The following is a 26,985-nucleotide window of genomic DNA, read 5'->3' as shown; positions in this document are numbered from 1 at the left end:
AATGTAACAAAGGTAGATCAGACAATACACAAATCAACAGAATCAACATTCAAAGTGAAACACACCAAGAGGTTTTCATAAAGTGCTGACCAAGAAAACAGATAAAGTAACTTCGACGAAGACCACATAGAAAACTACAAAATATGATCAACAGAAAGACTCAGATGACAAAACAAATTAAAATCTACCTCACGATAACTTCCCCCTCTGTAAAATGATGAAGGGCTTCGCTTGTCCCTTAGTTGCTATCGCCTACTACATGTTACAGGCATATTATTATCAGTAGTAATTCATTTGAGATTTCACCATGTAATAATAAAAAAACTCAGTCCGAGTGCTTGTACTTTGTGCAATTCTCATTTGTAAAAACAAATATTAAAACCCTAGTTTCTAGTACATTCTAACGCCACTCAGCAACAACAGTCATTTCTAAAGGCACACGAGAAACATTCCAACAGTGCTTAATTTGACCTCTAAAATGGAAAACTACCCATCATCTGTGAAAAAGAGAAACAAACGTTTATATATTCAATCACACCTCCAATGGAATGCATATTCACACCGAGGACAAACATTCAGTCCAGTTATATTTCCTGTCAAAGATGTGAAACTTTGGTTACAGTAACCTGCTTGTAATTAATATTAAAAACTCAAAAAGCAATGTTGAAAGTGTGCTGCCTTAGCTCTGCTTTGCACAAAAATGACCCTTAATGAAAAGAAAATGTAAATGTTTAAAAAAGTCTAACTTTAATATGCAGAGAGAAATATTTATCAGATCAGATGGCCAAAGATCAAGCCCTCTCTAGGGAAGTACAGTTGGAACCTCAAAAGACATACGAATGGACATTAGAAAGCGTTGAAAAACACTAAATGATAAGGAAAAAGTATACGAAACAAAAGGCTGTTGATGGGATGTTGGTTTACAATGCTTCCATTGAGTGTTTCTGTGTTAGGCTGAAGACTGAGTTGAGCTGACCTCAGATAAAATCAGTATCATTCACTTTTCAACCCATTCAAAGACTGTGTAAAAATCTACTTATTGTAAGATGCAATTGAGGCATGACCTTTTGATAACAGGACAATAAAAGGAGAAAATAAAATCTGACCAACAAAAATGTAAAAATGGTAGCGGTGCAAATGGCATTTTGAAAGTTACGCACTAGCTTGACAGTTGCTGCATCTATACCCGGTTGGGTATATCTTTGTGTGGAAATTGGTGTTCTGCTGAATCCTGGTTGGGGACTTATTCAGACAAATACCGTGATGGAAGCACTAATGTTCAGTAGGACAGTACAGTCCCTCCCCGTCACGTTACTACGTCCCCCAACTACATCTCACGTCTTCTGATGCCTTCTACCGTTCATTTCAAAATAAGGGTCCTCGCTTTTGTTCTTGAGTTGGGTCTTCTTTGTGAGAGCAGTGTCCTTTTGGGAGGGGAGGGCTTTGATGTTGGGGCTTGTTTTTTGGGGGGCCGTTTTGGTGGACTCCGGTTTGAGAGAGGGGGTGTTGGTGGTGAGCGCTTGCCTCCGTCCTGTCCTCTGTGCAGTTGGTACTGTTCTCTGGTTCATCTTGCCAACAGCGGCAGAGCCACTAGGGGCCCCTGGTACCCGCCCAGGGGTGCCGCCACGTGGGGGCACAACCACTTTGGGGATGGCCCTGGTTTGGGCCTGGCTTTTGGCTGTGGTGTCTTTGCTCTTGGGGTGCGAGATGGTGGATTTGGGCAGGGCTGTTGTGGCAGACCTGGAGGTAGGGGTTAGTGTCCTGGTGGGCTGGGCCATTGCCAGCCTGGGTGTTGGCACTGCCACCCGGGGGGTTGGACAGACCCGTCTGGCAGCATCCAGACGAAGGCGCGAGGCCGGGGAGGCGGGCCGCCTCTGAGACAGGCGGCGTTGGGTGGCGCCAGTTGGGGGTCGGCCCTCTTTCTGGAAGGGGACCCTTGATGGGGCTGTGGTGGGGCGAGGCACTTTGATGGAGGTATGGGTGGATGAAGTGGAGGAGGGTTTAGGACATTTACAGGAGGGCTCGGGGCACACAGGGCTGCGGGGCTGGGAGAGAGCGCCGCAAGGGGACGGCCTGAGCTTCAGTTTGGGGGCTGAAGCCACGGCTGGGGAAGAAGAGGAATGGAGCTGTGGTGCCCTCTGCTGGCTCTTGCTACTGTGAAGGGAAGGGCTGGGGCCCTGCTGCGAAGACAGGGTGGGCGACACAGCAGCTGCCTTCTTGGGGATTGGCAAGGGCTTCTGGGTGGGCTTCTTGGGGGTGGGAAGGGGCATCTGCAGGGTCTTTTTGGGGGCTGCGGCTGCCTTCCTGGGCAGAGTAGGGGTCGAGACGGGGGTGCAGGTGGCTTTGGAGGCCGAACCAGAGGAAGACGAGGAGGAAGATGAGGGGATGAGGTTGACTGCAGCGAGAGGGTCCATGTCAGGTGGAGGGGCCGCTGCTGCAAAGCCATGGCCGCCGTGGCCCGGTGGGCCCTTCTGATATGCCAGGATCTTCTGCTCCAGAGTGGTGAACTGGAGCACTCGGCCGGGGTCGTACTTGAGCAAGAAACCCCTTAGGGTGTCCCAGCCACCCCCCACACGCACCATCACATGCTTCCCATGCAGCATCTACCACAGTGAGAGAGAGGCAGAGGGAGAGAGGGGGATACATGTGAGACATTGCAGTTGGTCTCTTTAAAGGGTTAACATGCTTATTTTTTACTTAACTATTCCTTGAGAACCGCATCTACACTCACTACTACTACCACTGCTACTTACCACTCACTACTCACTCCTACTACCACTACTTACCACCACCACTACTACTTACCGCTCACTCCTACTACCACTACTACTTACCGCTCACTACTACCAACAACTCATATCTACAGTGCTGCCAACTACTATCTACAGCTACCATCGATTTTCAGTTGCAGTTTGATGGAAGTGTTAACTCTGTACCATTAGCTCCACTTCAGTAGCTTGGCCAATAATGATGTAATCCCTCCAGTAGGTGCAGAACTAACGGGATCCACTCTGCTTCCCTAATGAGCTTAGGAAGTGATCCGCTGCTGTGTGGAACCACGAGCAACCGACACACCTTTCTTCCGTCCTTCATCTACACTGCTGCTTTTTATTCTTTGCATGTTTTTTTACTTTTCAGTTGTATAAGCATTTTATCAGCCTTAAATACCCAACATCGATAATAAGCTTACTTGACTTTTCCAAAATGTCTGTCTCAAGGACTATCTAGTCTATATAGTAGGTTGGTCTCAAGTCTCCAGGACAGGTACTGACCATAGAATTATGTCATGTGTAGTAATTTAATTTCTACGGCACTGACACTGCCAAACGTGTGCCAGGCACCGAGACTGAACCTTTGGATTAGGGGCCAGGTAATGAATGAGGTTACGGTGGAGAGATGTTTCCTGGTCTCTTGGCAGAGGACAGAAAGGGTGTGTCACTAGCTACAGGCCTAATGCTCACTTAGCAGTGGAATTGACCCTAACACTGGTGTCCAATGCTTGGGAGTGTTCAGTGTGTCCCTATACAGTGCGTGCTGCTCACCCGGATGAAGAGGGTCTTGTCTCCCAGTCTGTAGCGGCCCTCTGACAGGTATTCAATAGATACTCTCTGGGAGCAGTTACACGGCGGCTCGTCCATCAGATGTTGCTCCTGTAACACAGAGAGGGAGAATTAACATGTGCCTATAGAGTCCTGGCTAAGGAAGCAAGAACATGGGAAAGAAATTCCCTAAAACATTGAGAAACCCTGTTTCATTAACCCATCGCCTAAGAATAAAGAAGAGTTGCTAACAGGAAAACGCAATTAACTAAAATTAACCAATTTTAAGTTGCAAAGACTTGAAAGGCTTTAGGACAGCATTCAGTAGCAGCCTCTGAATACTGTAGTTGAAGAGGACTGCTTTGGCAAACACACTAACCATCAAAGGCTAAGAGTCATGCAGCTTAGGCTGTGGACATAGGAAGCGTTCTGATGTTTGTTGTTGTGGTGACTGAGTTGCATTGGTGCCACTAGCTACAGAGTCACATGACCCCGGATGGATGGAGCATCATGAGGACCATAATGACTCATACAGCCCTGAGCAGCGAGGCAACTAGAGCCACTGCTGCCACCATTTTGGTTCTGATGAACTCGGTCACCATCTAACACTTTTAATAGAACAACAACAGAGATGAGAGGAAAGTGGAGAGTCAAGTCTCCATTTAGTCTGTACAAGTTTGACAATAGCATAGTTTTAATTCCTGGAGTGACTTACCCCAGGCTGATAGAGTCCCCCATGCTGGCAGCACACAGTGAAGGTTTTGACTGCAGGAGCAGGCTCTGTCGTCTTCAGCAGAGTCTCCTCCAGCTCAATCTCCTTCTCTAGTTTCACCAGCACCGGAGGCTCCACCCCATACCTATGGAGAAAACAGATAAGCTCAGTGCTCTAAAGGGACTGTTAGGAATGCAAAAAAGATACCACACATTCACTTTTGCTGCCTTGTCCATCTTTCTACCCAAACACAGCTGCAACATACCACATTGCATAACTACAGGATCAGTGAAAGGTCAAAACAAAACGTGGTGGTCATGTTCTAGAATGATCTCAGCTTACATTTGTCACAGTGCAACACCATCTATCTACGAAGGGAAGCTTACTTGGAGACGATGCGGCCGATCTCTAGCAGACACAGACACACCTGCCTGGGATCCTTGTGCAGAACTGAGAGACAGAGAGAATACATACTGTAGAGAGACGACATGGTTGTATAATACTATAGCAGCAGTGTCACAAACCCATTACTTATGAGGAGGTGTCCACATAGAGAACTTATGTTAATTGCTCTCTATGGTGGATCCTATTATGTCATTAAGGAGGATGGCTTAAACAAAAGCCAGACAATGGCTGCAGTGGAGGCATCTGCTCCGTTCAGTCATTAAAGGCTTACAACTCAGCCCATGTTCCTTTGAACCGATTAAGGTAAGGAGCCATTAATCAACTCCAAGGGTAATGTATTAATGTATCAAACAACTCAAAGGGTAATGTAGTAATGTATTAATCAACTCCAAGGATAATGTAGTAATGTTACAATAGTGTTGGGATGGGTATGGAGTCAGACCCTACCTCAACTGTACTACCATGGTACTGCTCCACTGATTACACAAGACTGAATGGGTTTTGGTTTGATTGACACTTGTGGACATTTGCGCTAGAATGCTAAGCTAACTAGAGGCTGCCGAGACAAAATAAATAACCCAAATATGCACTTCAAAACTGTCTGGAGCGATGGCCATTTGTGATGAACTCCTACTTGCTAGTACGGTCTCCCCACCAAACTAAAACACGTACCTAGGCCCTCCGACTCAAACAGGTACGTCTCCTCCACACCTATGTGGCGACACCAGCCCAGGAAGTTGGCAGTGTTGTCGCGGGCGAAAAAGGACCCTGGAGAGGCATTGCACTTACATGCCACCTTCTTCATGGGAAACAACTGCAGGGAAAGGCATTCAAAAAAGTATTACAAATTAACCACACATGCATTGCATCACAGTTGACATATGAGCATTCTTGGCTAGGTGATATTTTCAAATGGACAGAAAAACTAATGACAACAGAACCAAACGCACCAACTCGTTTCAGATGGGAAACAGACCGCCAACTCGAACTCCCCCATCCTTACCATTCTGTACCCACTCGCCTACTTCCCCTTAATATGCCATTCTCCCTGCCATTCCTCTCCCCTCAGCTCACCTTGCCCATATCAGAGGCCCCGCTCTGAGAGATCCTGCTCTGCAGAGCTCCGATGAGCCGACACAGCTTCACCCCATTGTTCAGCTCCGCCATGAAGCACTCCGCTCTCACCTCGTCTCCTGTGTATCAGAGAGAGACCGAGAGGAAAAGATTAGCACGAGTGTGTTAGTGTGTATTGTTGGGAGTGGGGGGTGAGTGACAGGGCGAGACGTTTGAGGCCAAATGAATAACAAAAAGGAAGAATTCCAGGCTGCACATCAAACAAACTTCCATTGCCAGGTTCAAGGTACAAATAATGCCACAGGAACAAGACAACGACATAGTGTTTGAATTATCCCCCCCCCCCATCACCCTCCTGGTCTTACCCAGCATCCCGGTGAGCCAGATGGCCAGGTCCTCCTGCATGGGTACCAGTGTGGCCTCGTGGCGCACGGCCAGCCACTGATCATACTGGAAGACATCGGCCAAGCCCGGCCCATGGCGCAGCGTCAAAGGGCTGCGTGGACTCTGCAGGGGTGCGTCAAACTTCTCCCCGAACCACACCTGCAGGAGAGGGAGTGAGTGAGAGTGAAAGAGAGAGATTGTATTCAAATGGCTGTAGACTAGAGGAGCTGCACAGATCACTGGAAGTGGGTTTAGGCTCTGTTGGCAGTGGGATAGGACGGGGGAGGGAGACATCCTTCACTCACACAGGCTACTAGAGTTCAGCCCCTGGCACACAGACCATCCTTTCGTCAGGGCAAGAATAACATGATTCAAGTGTATCAATTTTCAAAAACATGTTGTATACAATTTCGACCTTTGGCCAAAAAACCCTATACAGCTACACTAATAAGATTGAAGTGTAAATAGATGGAGGAAAGGTTGCCTTGGAGAATGAGAAGCGTTTTGTGTAGGACTCTAAAATGGAAGAATAGAAGCAGAATATTGTCGAGACAACCAAGTCCTCTGAGACTGCCTACTAGATGTCTGTGGTGATATTCCACTCACAGTGAGGGAAAGAAAATCAGCTGAGGGGAGGAGAATGCCTGGAGGCTGGAACAAGCCTTGTATCCTACAGTCGCCATTGATGTCGTATCAGATTAACCTCCAATCATACACACAGCTGACAGTATATCCGCTATCGCTTCCTCTCTCCCACACTCTCACTGGCATATCATGATTTAGACTTTCCCTGGGTTTAGCCTCACAGAAAGGTCTTGGTTGTTCTTTGAGATTTTTCCACGTCCCCATTTGAGTGACTCCCAAACTTCAGTGGAGGTAGAGAACGGGGCTGAGTCAAGTTATCATTGTTGGAGAAAACATCCCAGACTGACAAGAAAGAGGGTGTGAGAGAGAAAGAGGGTGAGAGAGAAAAAGAGGGTGAGAGAAAGAGGGTGAGAGAGATCGTAAAAGGCCCTGCTGAGTAGAAAGTACTTAAAATTCTGTCTGGTTCTCAAAAAGGGATGCATTTAATTAAAACACAGAAATAGGCCTACAAAATTAGAAGAAATTCTCACAATTCCTCCTCCCCAACCCCCTCTCCCTTACATAACTGTGTTCTAAGGATAAGGTGCCTGGCAGGCGCTCTGGGCAAGGCAACCCCACAACATATGTTGTTTTCCGCCTTACTCGCACCAAATACAGCTAATTCGAGAAAAGGAGGAGGGGAGTGTTTGAGTTACAGAAACGTGGAGATTACCAACATACCATTGGAGATGACCCATGGTGGCCTCTCCAGCGTCACCTGACTGAATGCAGGTTTCACAGAAATGAAAGCTTTAGTAGGCCTCACGTGGGCTTATTCTAGTTAGACATAAATTCAACTGATCCTTTATGGTAGTATTTGTGCAGTAGATTACCTACCACCTTTCCTGTGTTCAAATAAAATTGTGAAATGGTTTTGGGTACTATGAAAACTTTAGACTCCTCTCAAGTATAAATTTCGTTTTCAGAATAACGGTGTAGGGGTAGCCTGTGTACAGGCAAGTAGACTAATTGTGTAAACAAATACAGCATAATCATGGTAAATCTGGCACGTAAGAGTTTTAAACATTGGACTTTAAAGCTCCTTACTGGAACATAGTTAGGGAAGGGATTTAACACAGCAAATCTACATTCCTAACAGATTCTTAATGAATCCACCAAATAGCCATTTAGGATGATGTGGCTCGCATACATGTACTAGGCCTCTCGATTGTATGTTGATCACAAGACAGACACCAAGCCAATGAGTTTGAATACTTTCACCCTTCCTTAACGTTATCACATGACATGATTTGAGTGCAAAAAACAACGATCCCACTACATTGCTTTGACTAATCATGTCGCATCGGAAAAATGGATAGTTACATATCGCGATAATATTTTGGATGATATTATATCAATACTTTGACTCCAAGTATCGAGGAAATTTGGGAAAGTATTCAGACCCCTTCCTCCACATTTTGTTACGTTATAGCCTTATTCTAAAATTGATTAAATAATTTTTGCCCCTCAAATCTACAAACAATACTCCATAATGACAAAGTGAAAACAGGTTTAGAAATGTTTGCACATTTATTACAAATAAAAAACAGAAATACCTTATTTACATAAGTATTCAGACCCTTTGCTATGAGTTTCGAAATTGAGCTCAGGTGCACGCTGTTTCCATTGATCATCCTTGAGATGTTTCTACAACTTGATTGGAGTCCACCCTGTGGTAAATTCATGATTTGGAAAGGCACACACCTGTCTATATAAAAGGTCCCACAGGTGACAGTGCATGTCGGAGCAAAAACCAAGCCATGACGTTGAAGGAATTGTCCGTAGAGCTCAGAGATAGGATTGTGTCGAGGCACAGATCTGGGGAAGGGTACCAAAACATTTCTGCAGCATTGAAAGTCCAAGAACACAGTGGCCTCCACCATCATTCTTAAATGGAAGAAGTTTGGAACCACCAAGACTCTTCCTAGAGCTGGCCGCCCGGCCAAACTGAGCAATCGGGGGAGAAGGGCCTTGGTCAGGGAGGTGACCAAGAACACGATGGTCACTCTGACAGAGCTTCAGAGTTCCTCTGTGGATATGTGGAACCTTCCAGAAGGACAACCATCTCTGCAGCACTCCACCAATCAGGCCTTTATGGTAGAGTGGCCAGACGGAAGCCACTCCTCAGTAAAAGGCACATGACAGCCCGCTTGGAGTTTGCCAAAAGGCACCTAAATGACTCTCAGACCATGAGAAACAAGATTCTCTGGTCTGATGAAACCAAGATTGAACTCTTTGGCCTGAATGCCAAGCGTCACGTCTGGAGGAAACCTGGCACCATCCCTACGGTGAAGCATCACGTTGTGGGGATGTTTTTTAGCGGCAGGGCCTGGGAGACTAGTCAGGATCGAGGGAAAGATGAACGGAGCAAAGTACAGAGAGATCCTTGATGAAAACCTGCTCCAGAGCGCTCAGGACCTCAGACTGGGACGAAGGTTCCAACAGGACAACGACCCAAAGCACACAGCCAAGACAACGCAGGAGTGGCTTCTGAATGTTCTTGAGTGGCCCAGCCAGAGCCCGGACTTGAACCCGATCAAACATCTCGGGAGAGACCTGAAAATAGCTGTGCAGCGACGCTCCCCATCCAACCTGACAGAGCTTGAGAGGATCTGCAGAGAAGAATGGGAGAACTCCCCAAATACAGGTTTGCCAAGCTTGTAGCGTCAAACCCAAGACGACTCGAGGCTGTAATTGCTGCCAAAGGTGTTTCAACAAAGTACTGAGTTAAGGGTCTGAATACTTATGTAAATGTGATTTAAGTTTTTTCTCTCTCTCTCTCTCTATATATATATATATATATATATATATATATATATATATATATATATATATATATACACATATACACACACACACACACACACACACACAGTTGAAGTCGGAAGTTTACATACACTTGGAGTCATTAAAACTTGTTTTTCAACCACTCCACAAATTTTTGTTAACAAACAATAGTTTTGGCAAGTCGGTTAGGACATCTACTCTGTGCATGACAACTAATTTTTCCAACAATTGTTTACAGACAGATTATTTCACTGTATCACAATTCCAGGGGGTCAGAAGTTTACATACACTAAGTTGACTGTGCCTTTAAACAGCTTGGAAAATTCCAGAAAATGATGTCATGGCTTTAGAAGCTTCTGATAATTTATGTCAATTAGCCTGAGTCAATTGGAGGTGTACCTGTGGATCTATTTCAAGGCCTACCTTCAAACTCAGTGCCTCTTTGCTTGACATCATGGGAAAATCAGCCAAGACCTCAGAAAAACAATTGTAGACATCCACAAGTCTGGTTCATCCTTGGGAGCAATTTCCAAACGCCTGAAGGTACCACGTTAATCTGAACAAACAATAGTACTCAAGTATAAACACCATGGGACCACGCAGCTGTCATACCGCTCAGGAAGGAGACACGTTCTGTCTCCTAGAGATGAACGTACTTTGGTGCGAAAAGTGAAAATCAATCCCAGAACAACAGCAAAGGACCGTGTGAAGATGCTGGAGGAAACAGGTACAAAAGTATCTATATCCACAGTAAAACAAGTCCTATATCGACATAACCTGAAAGGCCGCTCAGCAAGGAAGAAGCCACTGCTCCAAAACCGCCATAAAAACGCCAGACTACGGTTTGAAACTGCACATGGGAACAAAGATCGTACTTTTTGGAGAAATGTCCTCTGATCTGATGAAACAAAAATAGAACTGTTTGCCCATAATGACCATCGTTATGTTTGGAGGAAAAAGTGGAAGGCTTGCAAGCCGAAGAACACCATCCCAACCGTGAAGCACGGGGGTGGCAGCATCATGCTGTGGGGGTGCTTTGCTGCAGGAGGGACTGGTGCACTTCACAAAATAGATGGCATCATGAGGAAGGAAAATTATGTGGATATATTGAAGCAACATCTCAAGACATCAGTCAGGAAGTTAAAGATTGGTCGCAAATGGGTCTTCCAAATGGACAATGACCCCAAGCATACTTCCAAAGTTGTGGCAAAATGGCTTAAGGACAACAAAGTCAAGGTATGGAGTGGCCATCACAAAACCCTGACCTCAGGCCTATAGAAAATGTGTGGGCAGAACTGAAAAAGCGTGTGCGAGCAAGGAGGCCTACGAACCTGACTCAGTTACACCAGCTCTGTCAGGAGGAATGGGCCAAAATTCACCCAACTTATTGTGGGAAGCTTGTGGAAGGCTACACGAAACATTTGACCCAAGTTAAACAATTTAATGGCAATGCTACCAAATACTAATTGAGTGTATGTAAACTTCTGATCCACTGGGAATGTGATGAAAGAAATAAAAGCTGAAATAAATCACTCTACTATTATTCTGACATTTCACATTCTTAAAATAAAGTGGTGATCCTAACTGACCTAAAACAGGGAATTTTTACTAGGATTAAATGTCAGGAATTGTGAAAAACTGAGTTTAAATGTAAACTTCCGACTTCAACTGTACATACATACATACATTTGCTAAAAGTTCTAAAAACCAGTTTTTTGCTTTGTCATTATGGGGTATTGTGTGTAGATTGATGAGGAAAAAAACAACTCAATCAATTTTAGAATAAGGCTGTAACGTAACAAAATGTGGAAAAAGTCAAGGTGTCTCAATACTTTCTGAATGCACTGTATATTTTAGCTGTACCTGCACCAAAACTCTGGTAAGCCAACATGTTTTCAGCACTTTTATTTCAATGACTGACCAACAGTTATTTTCTCATGGCTCTCTTGTCCCTCTGCAGCAGAATTATAGTGAGCAATATGTTTGGAACATCAAAGCATAATAAAATCACAGTATCGAATCCCAATACATAGAATATATAGAATCGTGAGAATCGCAATACATATCGTATCGGCACCGAAGTATCATGATAATATCGTATCGCGAGATCCCTGGCAATTCCCAGCCCTACATCAGATCAGTGCAAACTTCAAGGAAGAGAAGAAGGAAGGATTCAAACAGGGCCAGAGTTACGCCTGCTAGTCCTTTATGCTCCTCCTAGTTGTGAAATCTTCCCATGGTTCTTGTTGACCTTTGACCCTTTCAGAAAACAGAGAGCAGAAACCCCACAGGCAGGGCCGTAACCAGGGTCTGAGTTTTAGTGAGGTCCGGACAGGGGGGAAAGTTGAAGCTCATTTACTGCATTTCTATACCATTTAAAAACTTCAAAATACTATTTGAAGAACAGCAAAAACGACCCCAGCCATTATCACATTGGTTGCTGTAGCTTCATTCACCTCAGTCGATCTACAAACACATAGCCTATTAGCTATACAATTAGCCACTACACATTAACTCAGCCCTGGGATTAAAAACTATCATTTAATACGTACAGAGGGATCTGCACGCAGCAGCAAAAGTATTTTATTAACAAAAAGTAAACATTTCTACATTTTAGTCATTTAGCTGACACTCTTATCCAGAGCGACTTACAGAAGCAATTAGGGTTAAGTGCCTTGCTCAAGGGCACAGACAGATTTCGCCTAGTCAGCTAGGCGATTCGAACCAGCAACCTTTCGGTTACTGGCCCAACCTCTTAACCGCTAGGCTACCACCCACCCAATTAGTTTACTGTACAGAATTTTTATTTTAGTTTTACAGGCACTTTCCTGCAATTCTATACATTTTGCCATGTGGTGAGGATAATTTTTTGGCAGATTTACAAATGTCCTGCAATTCTACACATTTTGCCATAACTTATTACATGTTAATATAATATCTTAGTGAGAGTGACTAACCAAATCTATGGGGGCCCCCTGGAAGTAAGGGCCCCTGGGCACGTGCCCTGCGTGCCCAGTCGGTAATTCGGCCATGATTAGATAATTGGCTAAACTAACTAGACTTATCCAATCAAAAAATATATAATACTGACATGGGCTAATTTATTTATTTTACCTTTATTTAACTAGGCAAGTCAGTTAAGAACAAATTCTTATTTACAATAATAATTGCGTGACTATCATTGAGTAACATAACTGGAAAACTGCTGATGCACAACCAAGTTTCGAAATTACACCTTGTGTATTCTACTATTCTAACTCAACAGTAAGTTGAGACCCTGACTGAGTTCAAGAAAATAAAATATTTGTATATATATATTTTTTTTATACGAGATCCAGACCTCGGTGTCCTCATATGTAGTTACGGCCCAGCCCACAGCGTCTTATTGGCCTCCTCAGATACCAGACAGCTGTGAGAGCAAACTGATTATGTTGCTGGAGGTAATAGAACAGTAAATCTATTGGATTGGTATCAGGAAAGCGTTAAGAGGTTTTGAATGACTCGTGAGGGGTCCTAAACTGCCGAGCCACTTTGTTTACACCTGACTGCTACTCCTATCCTTTAGATATGCAAATACAGGAGGGATAGGGGCCACTTTATGAGAAGAGGTCTTTGGACTGGCCCTTTGAGGGAAAAGGAGTTTTCCCTTCTGAACAAAAAACAAACATTCCAAAAATCCTTGTATGTTCATGATAATAAGTAATATCCTTACCTGTATGCCAGCCTGCACTGCCATCACTGCAATCAGAGGAGATTCACCTCTTCATCCTGAAAACAGACAGCATTGGAACATGGGCTACAGTACTAAGGGTATCAAATCACCATTCTTATAGGAAATATAGGAGTTGTTTGAGAAGAACATCGCTGGCTCCTTGATATTGCTTTGTGATTATATACCCGTTATAGCAACACATTCAGGCATTCACATTCGACCCATGTACATGTGGCTCACGCATCATCGTGTCCTATCCACCACATGCTAACAAAGACAGCACTACCAGAACATCTGATTCATCTGCAGCTGACACACATGGTGAGGATTCTCAGTCCACAGGGCTGAGAAACATCTGGCAGTAGCAACCATCTCCGTATCATTCGTCATTGTAACTTTGCTCAGTTAACAGTAGAGGTTCTCTCTACATTCTGCTAAAGGGCTGTTTAGCATGTAGTCTGCAAAGTTCCGGAATGGGATGGGACAATATTGATTCAGCATCAGTCCATGTTATCGATTGCACCTTCCAGCCAGAACAAAAGGACATGAGCCATGGACCATGTGCCAAGTAAATGACATGATACAGGTTAGTGACAAACGAATGAAACAATCTAGATTAGCCGTAAAGCACTGTGCTTTACTTTAAGAGATTATGACTCAAATATTTACATGTTTATGTTATGACTAAGAATATATATAGAATTCAGAATGTTTACAAAATGTAAAGCTCTACCTCTTCCTCCTTCCTCCCAGGATGTAGGGGATTACCCAGACCCAGAACCATCCCCTTGGCCCCAAGGGGTGTGTGTGTGTATGTGTGAACGAGAGAGCGAAAGACAATAATGTGCTGCACTGCACTAGCCTGTGACACTGACAGTTTAGTCAACAAGAAACACAGCTGAGGAAACCCCCCCCCCCCCCAAAAAAACTCCCTTTCTCCCTCAGCGATCCCCCCAAAACCCCTTCCCAGCCTACTCTATAGGATTGACACAGAATGTAAAACCTCTACTGGGCTGAGCTCCAGTTCTCAAACACAAATGTCACCATACACCCGAGGGGCAGGCAGCACAAACTAAGACCCCAGCGCTATGACCGCATTTCAATATCATAGATAGGGTTGCAAAAATCTGGGAACTTTCAATAAATTCCCTGGTTTTCCCCCCGAAATCCCAGTTGGAGGATTCCCGGAATCAGGAGGGAAGAAGCAGAAAAGCCGGAATCCTCCACCAGGATTTCTGGAAAACTAGGGAATTTATTGAAAGTTCTCAGAATTTTGCAACCCTAATCATAGATCCACATTTCAGCTACTTAATACGCTGTTGTCATTTGATAGACAGCTCTTTACGTGCACAAAATAATTTGCATTCAGTTACTCTGACACAGAATGAAATAAATCAATCCAAGTCTCATCTGTGATGCTTTGCTCTTGGCAGAGGACAGAATGACAGCAGTGCAGACAAGCAGAATTACCTTAGGACAGGAGGACGACAGTAGTCATGTACGAAAAGAGCTGCGTAGAACCCCCAGATAGTCTGAAAAACTATTCTCCACCCTGCTTCTGACCAGAAAGCAGAAAGCGCAGCACAAACCACGTAGGCTCCTACTGGCTGGTTCCAGATTTCAGAGTGTGTTATGTCGACAGCGGGGGAGAGAATGACAGAGGGAGGAGAGAGAGAATAGAGGGAGGAGGGAGAACCTTGACTAATGAAGTGGCTCTGCTCAGCTCAGCGCTGCGGAGGCCCCCCACTCCTGCCACGGCCAGTCCCCCTCTCACAAAGCGCCCATTGTTACACACACCACCACCCCCCCTCGCGTCCGTCATCCCCCAACTCTGCAGCCTGCCCTGGGAGCTCCCTGCGAGGAGCTAGTGGAAATGGAGAGGGCTAGGGTGCAGGGGAACCAGCCACTTCCTCATCTCATCCTCCTTCCCCAACCCCCCCCAAAAAAAAACATGATAGCAAAGGGAAGGTTTGGTGTGGGGAAAACTGAAGAGAAAAGGGCAAGGGTTCAAATGACACATTGTGACAGTCCCTGATCTGGGATGCCCTCAGAGTAGTTGCTGGACCAAAGTTAGCATTGTCTAATGCTTATCTGGGTTCCCAGGCCTGTGCACATGTCCTGATTTGCTAAAAAGGTGACGAGCACTGCCTATTTGGAACCCTGGCAAGACTTGCTCCTGGAGGAAATCAGTAGACTTAAACCTGTGGACAGTATACAAACAAAGAGGGGGAGAAAGAGAGAAGGGGTTGATTTTTTTATTTGAGTAGGGAGGCGTATGGGGCTGACAGCAGAGAACAAAGGGAGCACTCGTCTCTAGAATGCGCTGCATCTGAGGCCCCAATGCGCGAGCTGAGAGAATGCCTCCCTGTAGGGACCAAAAGGGCAGCATGCGCGTTCACACCACCACCAAATGTCAATGCGAGGGAGGGAGAGAGAGAGAAATGAAAAGAGAGGAGTTGAAAAACAGAATGTGTTTTATGCTGCTGGGTTGGCTGATATGAATGTGCGAGTGTCACTGAGGAAATGGCAAGGCTCGACACGGGGCGCTGCCACGCACATTCTCCAGCGGTTGCTGAAAGACTCGAACAATGTCCGTTCTCTCTTGGCAGCCCTGTCCAATCAAAACCGGTTGCAGAGTTTCAGGGACAAGTCTTCCAACAATGACCTTTGGGTCCTGCAAAAATTAATGTTTGAATGAATATGCAGTCGAGCTTGTTTTTGCTTCACAATGTAAACCTTGCTTGGTACATTATTGTACATGGTACATTGGGTAAATTAATCCAAATCAACATTCTTCTAGCTCAGTTATTAATCTTGGTTAGCAGATTGGTTTAAGTGTGGGGTCTTTTCAATAAAGTCTAACCAACGGACTGACCACCCAAAGTTGTTTTGTGGCCGTTTTTTTTAAGCCAATGTTTGAATTGTGTTATTTTTAAGGAAAATCTTCCTACAAGGTGTACATTCTTCCAAGGGTACTGTACATGCTTTGATGTTAATTTACTTAAACATGTATATTTTTAGTGAACTATTCCTGTTTGTGTCTGCACGAGTGAGGCCTATAGTTTCCACATCACATTCATCATTTTAGAGCCTAGGCCCATTCACATCGACGGGGCTTTGGTAGAGCGGGTCGAGAGCTTCATATTCCTCGGTGTCCACATCACTAAGGAATTATCATGGTCCAAACACACCAACACAGTCGTGAAGAGGGCACGACAACGCCTCTTCCCCCTCAGGTGGCTGAAAATGTTTGGAATGGGCCCTCAGATCCTCAAAAAGTTCTACAGCTGCACCATCTTGACTGGCTGCATCACCGCTTGGTATGGCAACTGCTTGGCACCAACCGCAAGGCGCTACAGAGGGTAGTGCGTACAGCCCAGTACTTTACTGGGGCTGAGCTCCCTGCCATCCAGGACCTCTATACCAGGCAGTGTCAGAGGATGGCCCAAGAAATTGTCAAAGACTCCAGCCACCCAAGCCACAGACTGTTCTCTCTGCTACCGCACAGCAAGTCTGGAACTAACAGGACCCTGAACAGCTTCTACCCCCAAGCCATAAGACTTCTAAGCAAGACTGCTAAATAGCTAATCAAAAGCCTACCCGGACTACCTGCATTGACCCTTTTTTGCACCGACTCTCTTGCACTGACTCTATGCACACACACTGAACTCTACCCACACATACTTACACCCTAACACACACGCTGCTGCTAGTCACTTTACCCCTACCTATATGTACAGTACATTGCTACCTCAATTACCTCATGTAGGCCGTCATTGTAAATAAGAATTTGTTCTTAACTGACTTGCCTGGTTAAATAAAGGTAAAATAAAAATATAAATAAATACCCCTGCACATCGACTCGGCACTGGTACTCCCTGTATATAGCCATGTTATTTTCTACTCCCTATATATAGCCATGTTATTTTTACTAATATATATATATTTTTTGATCTAATCTTTAACTCCGCATTGTTGGAACAGGACCTGTTTGTAAGCATTTCACTGTTAGTCCACACCTGTTGTCTATGAAGCATGTGACAAATACAATTTTATTTGATATTGATTAATGCGTTTTGTTTCTCTGATAGAACAGGGATGTAAAATTACAAACAAAAACCTGCTTCCTGCCAAGACGGCCCTTAAAATGAATTGAAATAGTGGGTCTCCCTTTGTGAGGGAGTAATGGGAAGGTTTAACATCTACGGGATCAGTGTCCCGTATACGGGACGGTTGAGCTTACGTGCGCTAATGTGATTAGCATGACTGTTGTAAGTAACAGCAAATTTTCTAGGACATAGACATGTCTTAAATGGGCAGAAAGCTTAAATTCTTGTTAATCTAACTGCACAGTCCAATTTACAGTAGCTTTTACAGTGAAAAAATACCATGCTATTGTTTGAGGAGAGGGCACAACAAAAAAAAATTATCACGGCAACTGGTTTGATACATTCACCTCTGAAGGTAAATAATGTACTTACATTCAGTAATCTTGCTCTGATTTGTCATTCTAAGGGTCCCGGAGATCAAATGTAACAGTTTTGTTTGATAAAATCCATTTTTATATTCAAATGTAAGAACTGGGTTCTACAGTTTGACCCCCTGCTGTCTCTGGCTCCACACCCACCCCACCCGGCCATCTAGATGTGTGAAAGTTAGTGTATAAGCTAATGATCCATCATGTATGACATTCCTGGGAGTGTGTAAACTTACATTTTGTATTACCATATCTTTTTTGTATGTTGTCTATATTTATGTACATGAAAATGTATCAATTGACCAGTTCGGCACATTTGGGCAGACGTGATACAAAATAGTCCAGTATTGCAATGCTTCACTGGATAAATCTGAAACTTTACACACACTGCTGCCATCTAGTGGCCAAAATCTACATTGTGCCCAAACTGCAATATTATATTGTGGCATTTCTCTTGCATTTCAAAGATGATGATAAAAAAAAAAAAAAACAACATGTTTTTTGGTTTGTATTATCTTTTACCAGATCTAATGTGTTATATTCTCCTACATTAATTTCAAATTTCCACAAACTTCAAAGTGTTTCCTTTCAAATGGTATCAAGAATATGCATATCCTTGCTTCAGGTCCTGAGCTACAGGCAGTTAGATTTGGGTATGTCATTTTAGGTGAAAAAAAGGGTCCGATCCTTAAAGAGGTTAATGAAGTTGAGGGACATTAGCCAAGCCTCTATAGTCCTGAAGATAAACACACAGATGGATGAGGGAGCAGGGGGAGACTGGCCACATGTTCCCCACGCAGGTCATCATCTTGCCTCCGTAATCATTTAAGAGGATCAGGGGCTATTCCAGACATTGACGACCCACCCTCACCGATCACAACACTAAACTCGTGGCACATGAATGGAGCTGCAGTCGATGTGTACATCATGTGTCTGATGTGCATTCAAGCGCACAGCGAGAGACCACACAATGTCAGGGGGTTGCATGTTCATTCAGTGTGTGAATTAGTGAGTTGGGGGGGGTAATTTGCTTATTTACCAATAGCATGGAACAGCTGCACGAGTCTAACATAGGAGTGTAAAAGGGCTGTAAGCCAGCACATGGGGCCATAGGCGGTTCTTTTTTTATTTACCCTGCCCTCCTGCCAAATGGGGTCTGCTCCACTCTTCCCAGAGAATACCAACTCCTCCTTCATTTAACTTCTCCTGCTGAGCCCCTTGTGTCTCAACTTAATTGGCCTGTCAGTTGAAGGTTTAATTTGGTGCCTCTCCATTTTAAATGGACCTTGTCTACATTATGGGAGTAGGTGCATTCAGGCAGGATTAGGCCTAAGCGTAGCGTACATAATTTAGGCTCAACCCATGTCCTTCAAGAGGAGTTGTCCTGAAGATGACGGGTTGCCAGGAAAGCCCCTCGTCGGCTTTTAGGTGTGAACTGAGGAGACGCCTGCCAATCCCACTTCATCCTGGTTTGATTAGTCTATTACTGCTCCACAGCACGCATTTCACGAGGCTGCTGGGAAGTTTGTCTTGTAAAAAAAACGGTATTTTGGAAACAGTCGACACGTCTGGTAAGGTGTAAAAAACGAGTGGATTTATTGAAGTCTGAAATTGAGGGAACCAAATAAAAGTTGTCAAAGGGAGCTGACATTGAGTTAAGTATCCTATAGAGTGATGGTGCCCTTTAAGCTGCAGCAGGCAGGGCTGGTCGCTTTCCCATTCCTTGTGGGAGTTCTCTCGCTGATTAACATAGGCTAGGCCACAGAATTGCAAGCCAACGCAGATGACATCATCCCTTCAGAAAACAATATCCCAACAGTCCCAACTGAAGTACCTAATAATGGCCCAAAGACCGCCAAGAGCACTGATCTAACCTGACAGCGTCATAAAGATTGACGTTTGCTTTAAATACATTTTCCAGAATGAATTGCCATACTGACAAAGTCATCATCAGGAAGAGCTTCATTGATTATCGAGGAGAGGGTTGTGATCTGATCATTGCTGCAACAACTGCACAAGTTGCTGTATTCAAAAATGGGTCAGTTGTAAGGACAAGACCGTTAATGACCTCATCTGAAACTGCGACTCGATGTCAACAGAATAAAAAAAGGCTTTGGCTTAAAGAGGGTGTTGAGAAAATGTTCTGTGTGTAGTAGGGTATGCTGAAATCCTCTTATGACAGGAACACAGACATATTTTATCTGCTGGTATACAAGACTAGTTGTACCTTTCAAATTGTATGACTTGTGTTCTCCATTGTCTTCAAACTAAAAAAAAGAAAATCCTAAATGAAATTGGAACACAATGCGAACACCAAATATGGGCCTAAGTCGTGTAGGCTAATTTGTAACCGGCTTTATCAAAGTGGTCAGATAAGCTGCTAGACGTCCGAGCCCCTGAAGAAGACCCTCACAGAAGGTCAGGTCAAGGAGAGGTAAGGAGGGTGACTTGCCTGTATGATAATCCCTGGGATAGAGAGGAGGGGAGTGGGTAAAGGTTTCACCTTAATAACATAAGACCTCAGCAAAAACAAAAGCTACGATAGATCCTGTTGTCATTCACTAATGACCTGCTGTCATTAACGAAGACCTGCAAACACCCTTTCAGCATCCTCCTCTCATCCTGTTATTTGTTTTACAACTGGGACTCATCATCAACTATCATAGGAGTCCGAAGACATCTAGAATTAAACTGGAAATATTCACAGGATGCCTAAAAGATAGACCCCTCTCCCTCTCAGTCAATGAGTCGATTTTCATTGATTCAGGTCAGCAAGGTAATTTTTGTAAGGCCCTACCTATACAAGTATGTAGTAATAGAAGACTCTAGGGAATTACGACTGACTCAAATAATGTTTTTATATCAGAACTGAGAAATCTAATGTTGAATGAGGTCATTAGCCATGAGAGGGTTCGGCAGGTGGAGGGTGAGACAATGGAGACGTTCGTTGTTAGCCAGACAGGCCACAGCCTGGCTGAAACCTGGCCAATGGAGAAGACATTTAAGACAACAGAGGAACGTTTGTGCTGGCGACGCTATGAAATATTCAAACCCTTGGTGAATGCATCCTTTGAACCAGTAGTCTAGCATGCCATATGTTTGGCAGAAAGAGAAGAACTGCTGCTGAACAAAGTGGCCTTAAATGACTGCCCTAGGGCAACACATCCGAGTTATCACACCAACAAACCCATCCTGGCTATGAAAAAACAAAATAATCATGAATGTATGCATGTACACGTCGCCGGGGGCACACTACCTGCCCTCCAGGACATCTACAGCACCCAGTGTCACAGGAAAGCCAAGAAGATCATCAAGGACCTCAGCCACCCGAGCGACAGCCTGTTCACCCCGCTACCATATAGAAGGCGGAGACAGGTGCATCAAAGCTCTCAGTGCAGGGTGAATGGGCAAGACAAAATATTTAAGTGCCTTTGAACAGGGTATGGTAGTAGGTGCCAGGCGCACCGGTTTGTGTCAAGAACTGCAACGCTGCTGAGTTTTTCGACGCTAAACATTTTCCCGTGTGTATCAAGAATGGTCCACCACCCAAAGGACATCCAGCCAACTTCACACAACTGTGGGAAGCATTGGAGTCAACATTGGCCAGCATCCCTGTGGAACGCTTTCGACACCTTGTAGAGTACATGCCCAGACGAAATGAGGTTGTTCTGAGGGCAAAAGGGGTGGTGCAATTCAATATTAATGTTTGGTATACTCAGTGTATATATTCCAGACTCGGACATTGCACGTGCTGATATTTCTTAATTAATGTGTGCATTGTTAGGTATTATTGCACTGTTGGAGCTAGAAACATAAGCATTTCACTGCACCTGCAATAACATCTGCAAAATATGTGTATGATTTTATTCCTTCAGTCCATTCTCCCTCTCCTGTAACCATTCCTCTGCCCCTCTCCCACTGGTCCCAGTCTGTCCCTTAGTCAGCTGTACCCTAAATGAATGAGGGGAAAACCAAGATGTCATTATGATTTCCATTGTGTCCACGGGCGAGATAGCAGCACATATGGGCTCATGTGAGGGTTTAACCAATTAAGCTGTTCATATCTTATCTGTGGCACAGGGTTTTATTTGGTTTGGCCTCCTTCTGGAGACTCCACTTCCCCAAAATGTGAGGCATAATGACAGAGATCAGCCAGATGGTGATTAGGGGGTAGAGGGGCAGAATCAGGGCTGTTTTGGGGGCGCACTCCTCCTCACGCATGCATGCCTTCATTCATTCGGATCCAGTCCAGAGCTCAAGTATGACCCTAAGCCTGATTTGTATTATTTCTGTCACAAAAGCTACCACAAGTTGGTAAATACAGTTGTCTGACAAAAGCAGCAAAGGCAAAAAATACCAATCTTTGTGTGGAAGGCCTACATATTATAAGAAATGCCTATGAAAATGATTTGTTTTGACGTTACAGCTCACTTCAGACGTAGAAATTGGTATGTTAAAGAAACAATGGGCAGGTCTACTTGAGATTCTAAAATAGGTATATCCCTTATCCATGAATGAAAAGTATTTTGGATCCCTTTTTCTGCTGGGGAAATAGTCTTCCTATGTGGTAGCAGCACACACTTAAGCGAAGGGAAGCACCTGCACAACCTTGATTTTATGGTATTCCTGTAGCAGGAAACCAGGAACAGGAGATTTAAATGGACATAAATCAGTCTATAGTCAAACATGTTCTATCCATCTCAAGTTGTAACGGTAGGCTACATAGCCAGAGCCATATATTTTCTGGTACAGCCTAACATTATGTAGCCTAAAAGTAAGCCATAAAATCATAATGTCAAGGGCATCTCCTTTCCAGTCATGATGGATGGATGGTTGCCAGAAGATATCAACCCAAGGCTCAAAGCCCTGGGTCTGGACACCACCCTCTGCAACTGGATCCTGGACTTCCTGACGGTTAGACCACAGGCTGTGAGGATTGGCAACAACACCTCCTCCACCCTGACTCTTAACACAGGGGCCCCCCAGGGGTGTGTCCTCAGTCCTCTGCAGTACTCCCTCTTCACCCACAACTGCATGGTTGCACGACACCAATGCCATCAAGTTTGCTGACGACGCCACGGTTGTAGGCCTGATAACCAACAACAACGAGTCAGCCAATAGGGAGGAGGTAAGTGAACTGGCATTGTGGCATCATGATAACAACCTCTCACTCAACGTCAGCAAAACAAAATAGTTGATTGTTGACTTCAGGAAGCAGAGGGGGGAACATGCCCCGATCCACATCAACGGAACTGCAGGAGAGACAGTCACGAGTTTTAAGTTCCTCAGAGTGCACATCACTGAGGACTTGTCATGGACCAACACCACCACCACTCTTGCCAAGAGGGCACAACAGCTTCCTAAAGGCGTCCACATGCTTCCCAGCCGAAACAGTTCGGTAGAGTTTGTGCATATATTATGATTATATTTTGTGGTTTTTTTTTCTGTTTTAGACTTCGGTGAGTTCTTTCGGCAGTTCGGGCACACAAAATATTTTCTGGAGGCAAGCCAAAGTTCGGAGCCGAAGTCTACGTCCCTTCGTCGGTGACTGGTCAACAGTACGGACTCTTCAATAAAATATTTTTTTGTAATTCAACGAGAGACGACTCATTTTCATGCACATTGTTTCCATTGAAAAATACTCCATACAGCTTAGTTAGATGTAAAATCTTTGACAAAAACGTCAAAATTAATGACAGATTTCAGTTAGCTAAATTAGTACCTTCTAAACTGCACATGCACCAATATTTACAAAGCGGTCACACTAGACTGGAATTTATTAGCTTGTTCTACTGTAATCAATAGTGTGCGCAAATGAATCACATCGATATTGTATTGAAATTAATGGAACAATAACCGCGGCGACATGTCCCGTTTGCGCTCTTCTAACAGACAAACTTCAATGAACTTACTACATGAGTCTGTCAATAGATGACAACCTGTCGTAGCCATTTATCAACATCTCTGTGAGAAAATGATTTTGGTAGATGGACTACACAGAGAAGGAGAAAAACAAACATGCTTGACTGGATAATGTCAACGAATCACCACCTCACATCAGTTTCTAAATAGAGACAGGGGTTGGCTTTCATTTCAATGATAGCTTAACCCTCAAATCCATTAATTCATTTGAGGCCAGACTTATTATGGGAGGAGTGTGCAATTTTTTTCTAGCCACCATGGCCTGAAAATGACAGCTACGTTCTAAGTACCACTACGGACTGGCGCTTATGACAAATACAGACATTGATCTGTTTTAATCAATAGCTTTTGTGATTTCTTTATTGACTATAAACTTTAATACTAACATCACCAATCTGTGGTAAGAAGGATGGGTATTTCCTGTAATTATTGTGTGGTGAAAACGTTAGTCTTATAATGTAGTAACACATTATGTCCACCATGGGTAAATTAGCGTAATATAACATAATTCAATATGTCAAAGTAATTCAATACTTTCATATATGATCATACTACTTTAACCATGGAGATCGTTTAAAAATGCTCCTAAACACAATTTAACAAGGCACTCTAGACTAGAGCTTCCATTGGGTCTGTGCAGCAGGATGAAGGTTTGACTTCCATACTTAATGTAACCATGATTGTGTTCGGACCCAGTGGCGGCTCCTGAAAAAATTCTCAGGGGGGGCAATTTTTCTGATGATTTAGGTGACCTACACACATTTTAAAAAAGATATGTCCAGCAACAACATGAAGACAGGGGCAGCATATAAGTCAATACCAGAAGCATTTATTGACTGATCTCAAAAGTGTTGGCTTACCAGGGTTGGTGGAGCCCTCAGTTTCATCTTTGCCTCGCAAAGCTAACTCAAACACTCCGCAAAACTTCACACACTGGATTAGCCGGCTGAGGATGTGGCGGTTCTTGCTAATGTCGTAGTAAATATATTTGTTATAGTGAATATGGAATATGATATGTTGAGTAAAATGTTGTGCTAAGATCTATTTAGGTCAGGAGCTGGTTATAAGTTCTGTTCCTATCCAATAACAATGGACAAAAGGGTCCTATCTTGTCAGCCTTGTCAGTTTCAGTTCTCCAGTAAACTTGTGATTATCAACACTAACCTCATCGTTGTGGCGGCGGACAGCTAGCCTGTATCCCTCATCCAGTTGAGTGGGAATGTTCACTCTCCCCAAAGCAGACAATCTCAAACAGCTATCCATGTGGGTCTTTGACAGCTCATGTTTCTTAATCTTTCCTGAAAGATGGTGCATGTCCGTTACACACCAGTCGCTGTCCAAGCGGTGCTGTCTGCCGTGCCGCCTTCAGGGTGAAAGAGTAAGCAGGGGGTAGCAGAAGACTGCATTAGCTACATCGCAGCCTGCTAGCCAGGTTTTTCGTTCGTACCAATTTTTGGAAAATCCTCGGGTGTAGGACTTCCCCCTTTAGTAGAAACCTGTTGAATTATTAAATTTGGTCTGGGAGGTCCTAATTGTTTCGTTGCCAATTTATCTTCATTTGTTCGCCGACAAAAAGGAACTTCTTTCAAAGACACAATCGAGTTGCACTGAAGCCTAGCCATTTTGATAGTAGTAGTGAATTGATTGATGCTGCTACCCGCTCTTTTCTTAGTTACGTTCATGGTTATGTTACGTATGACGAAAGCGCGTAAGTGCAAGCCCTCAGAAACCCATAGAGATTGTATTGAAAGCTCTGATATTTGAAAAAAATAGATTTTACATGGGAGTCTATGACAGACTTCTGGGCGATTTTCAACCTGACTGAAATCGCCCCCAAAAGGGGGGGCATTTGAAGCACGACTTTAGCCTGATTGGACATTTAGTGGCACTGTGGCAGATCAGACGTCTAGATTACAACACTGATAACTACTGTTGCCGTGATATAATTGATTAGAAAAAAAATCCCTTCCTTTTCCCGTTTGGCAGTGCGTCGCCCATATCGCCCTATTGAACACACCGCCCCTGTTCGGACCTCAGTGCAGCTCAGTGCAGCTGAAATTAGCCCGCCCAACTACCTCATCCCTATATTGTTATTTATTTTGCTCATTTGTACCCCAGTATCTCTATTTGCACATCATCTCTTGCACATCTATCATTCCAGTGTTAATACTAATTGTAATTATTTTGCACTATAGCCTATTTTATTGCCTTACCTCCATAACTTGCTAAATTTGCACACTGTATATTATATGTATTTCTGTTGTATTTTTGACTTTTTTGTTTTACCCCATATGTAACTCTGTGTTGTTGTTTTTTATCGCACTGCTTTGCTTTATCTTGGCCAGGTCGCAGTTGTAAATGAGAACTTGTTCTCAACTGGTTTACCTGGTTAAATAAAGGTGAAAAAAAAAAAAGAAAAAAAAAAGCTCAGTGTAAACAAGCGTAACGGTAGGGTCGGTATCTTCTGGCAAGGTGAGTGGTTGTCCAAGGCCAAGCATGTCTGTCCCTTGCAGTTTGTATCCATGCCTACATTTACAAACACGCAATCATTAGTAGCGCGTCTATCACCGGTGTGTGACATGATGATGGTCATTATGCAGGTTCATACATGGACACACCGATACGTTTTTTGGTTGAGACTTTTAGAAAATTGTGTTTGAAGCCGTTTACCACGGTTTTTCAGAGTTGTAGGCCTAATTGTACATTAAATGTAAAAAAAAGTTCAGTCATCTAAGCATGCTACCAAATTACACGCCTATCATTAAAAACCATGCAGCAAAATCTGGTCTATTGTGTAGACTATAATAGGGGTTTACGAATTTAGAAACTACATGAAATAGTCTTCCACTCGGGAGAGTGATCAGCCACGGGGCACTTGTTGCTTCCTCGTGGGCTGGAGAGAAATAACGACACATTCGTTCACGCCACGGAAACAATGTGAGTTAACTCACCAGCATAGAAGTTACCGGTTCAGTCTCTCGTATAGTTTTCTTTGAAGTGTCCAAAAAGTTGAGTTCTCTGTCATTAGTTGTCAGTTATCGCTCTCTCCAAACGTGTTTTTGTCCTGCACTGTTCGAAACAGCCAACCAGAGCACAGACGAAGGTCTTCATGGAAAAGAGGCGTGGTGAAGCTCCCGCGGGAAGAGCAGGAAGGCGGATCCGATTAGCTCACAAATACGCTATCAATATTGATATCGACAAGTTGTCACAGATCTGGTTTGATTTGAATACTGTAAATTACACACATACTTGTGTGTGTGTGTGTGTGTGTGTGTGTGTGTGTGTGTGTGTGTGTGTGTGTGTGCGAGAGAGAGAGAGAGAGAGAGCACCTAGAATTCACAAAATGGGA

At 44.0% G+C, this 26,985-nt stretch overlaps 1 protein-coding gene across 2 annotated transcripts; it reads right to left on the bottom strand.

The window, feature by feature from the left end:
• Window positions 1-368: 368 nt before the first annotated feature.
• LOC121543610 (GAS2-like protein 3) lies at window positions 369-26,731 on the bottom strand. Of its 2 annotated transcripts, none has more exons than XM_041853626.1 (9): window positions 26,588-26,731; window positions 13,238-13,293; window positions 6,096-6,273; window positions 5,731-5,849; window positions 5,329-5,470; window positions 4,638-4,701; window positions 4,255-4,396; window positions 3,543-3,650; window positions 369-2,603 (listed from the first exon to the last, which is right to left on the bottom strand). In XM_041853626.1, exons 2-9 carry the CDS (start codon window positions 13,259-13,261, stop codon window positions 1,335-1,337), a joined length of 2,046 nt encoding a protein of 681 aa, XP_041709560.1. In that variant the 5' UTR covers window positions 13,262-13,293; window positions 26,588-26,731; the 3' UTR covers window positions 369-1,334. The 2 variants fall into 2 exon arrangements, with proteins under 2 accessions (XP_041709560.1, XP_041709559.1); XM_041853625.2 differs by lacking the exon at window positions 26,588-26,731 and adding an exon at window positions 14,708-14,929.
• Window positions 26,732-26,985: the final 254 nt, after the last annotated feature.

Source organism: Coregonus clupeaformis, chromosome 4 (assembly GCF_020615455.1).
Source record: "Coregonus clupeaformis isolate EN_2021a chromosome 4, ASM2061545v1, whole genome shotgun sequence".
Classification (NCBI taxonomy): domain Eukaryota; kingdom Metazoa; phylum Chordata; class Actinopteri; order Salmoniformes; family Salmonidae; genus Coregonus; species Coregonus clupeaformis.
This window is presented reverse-complemented; position numbering and strand designations above follow the sequence as displayed.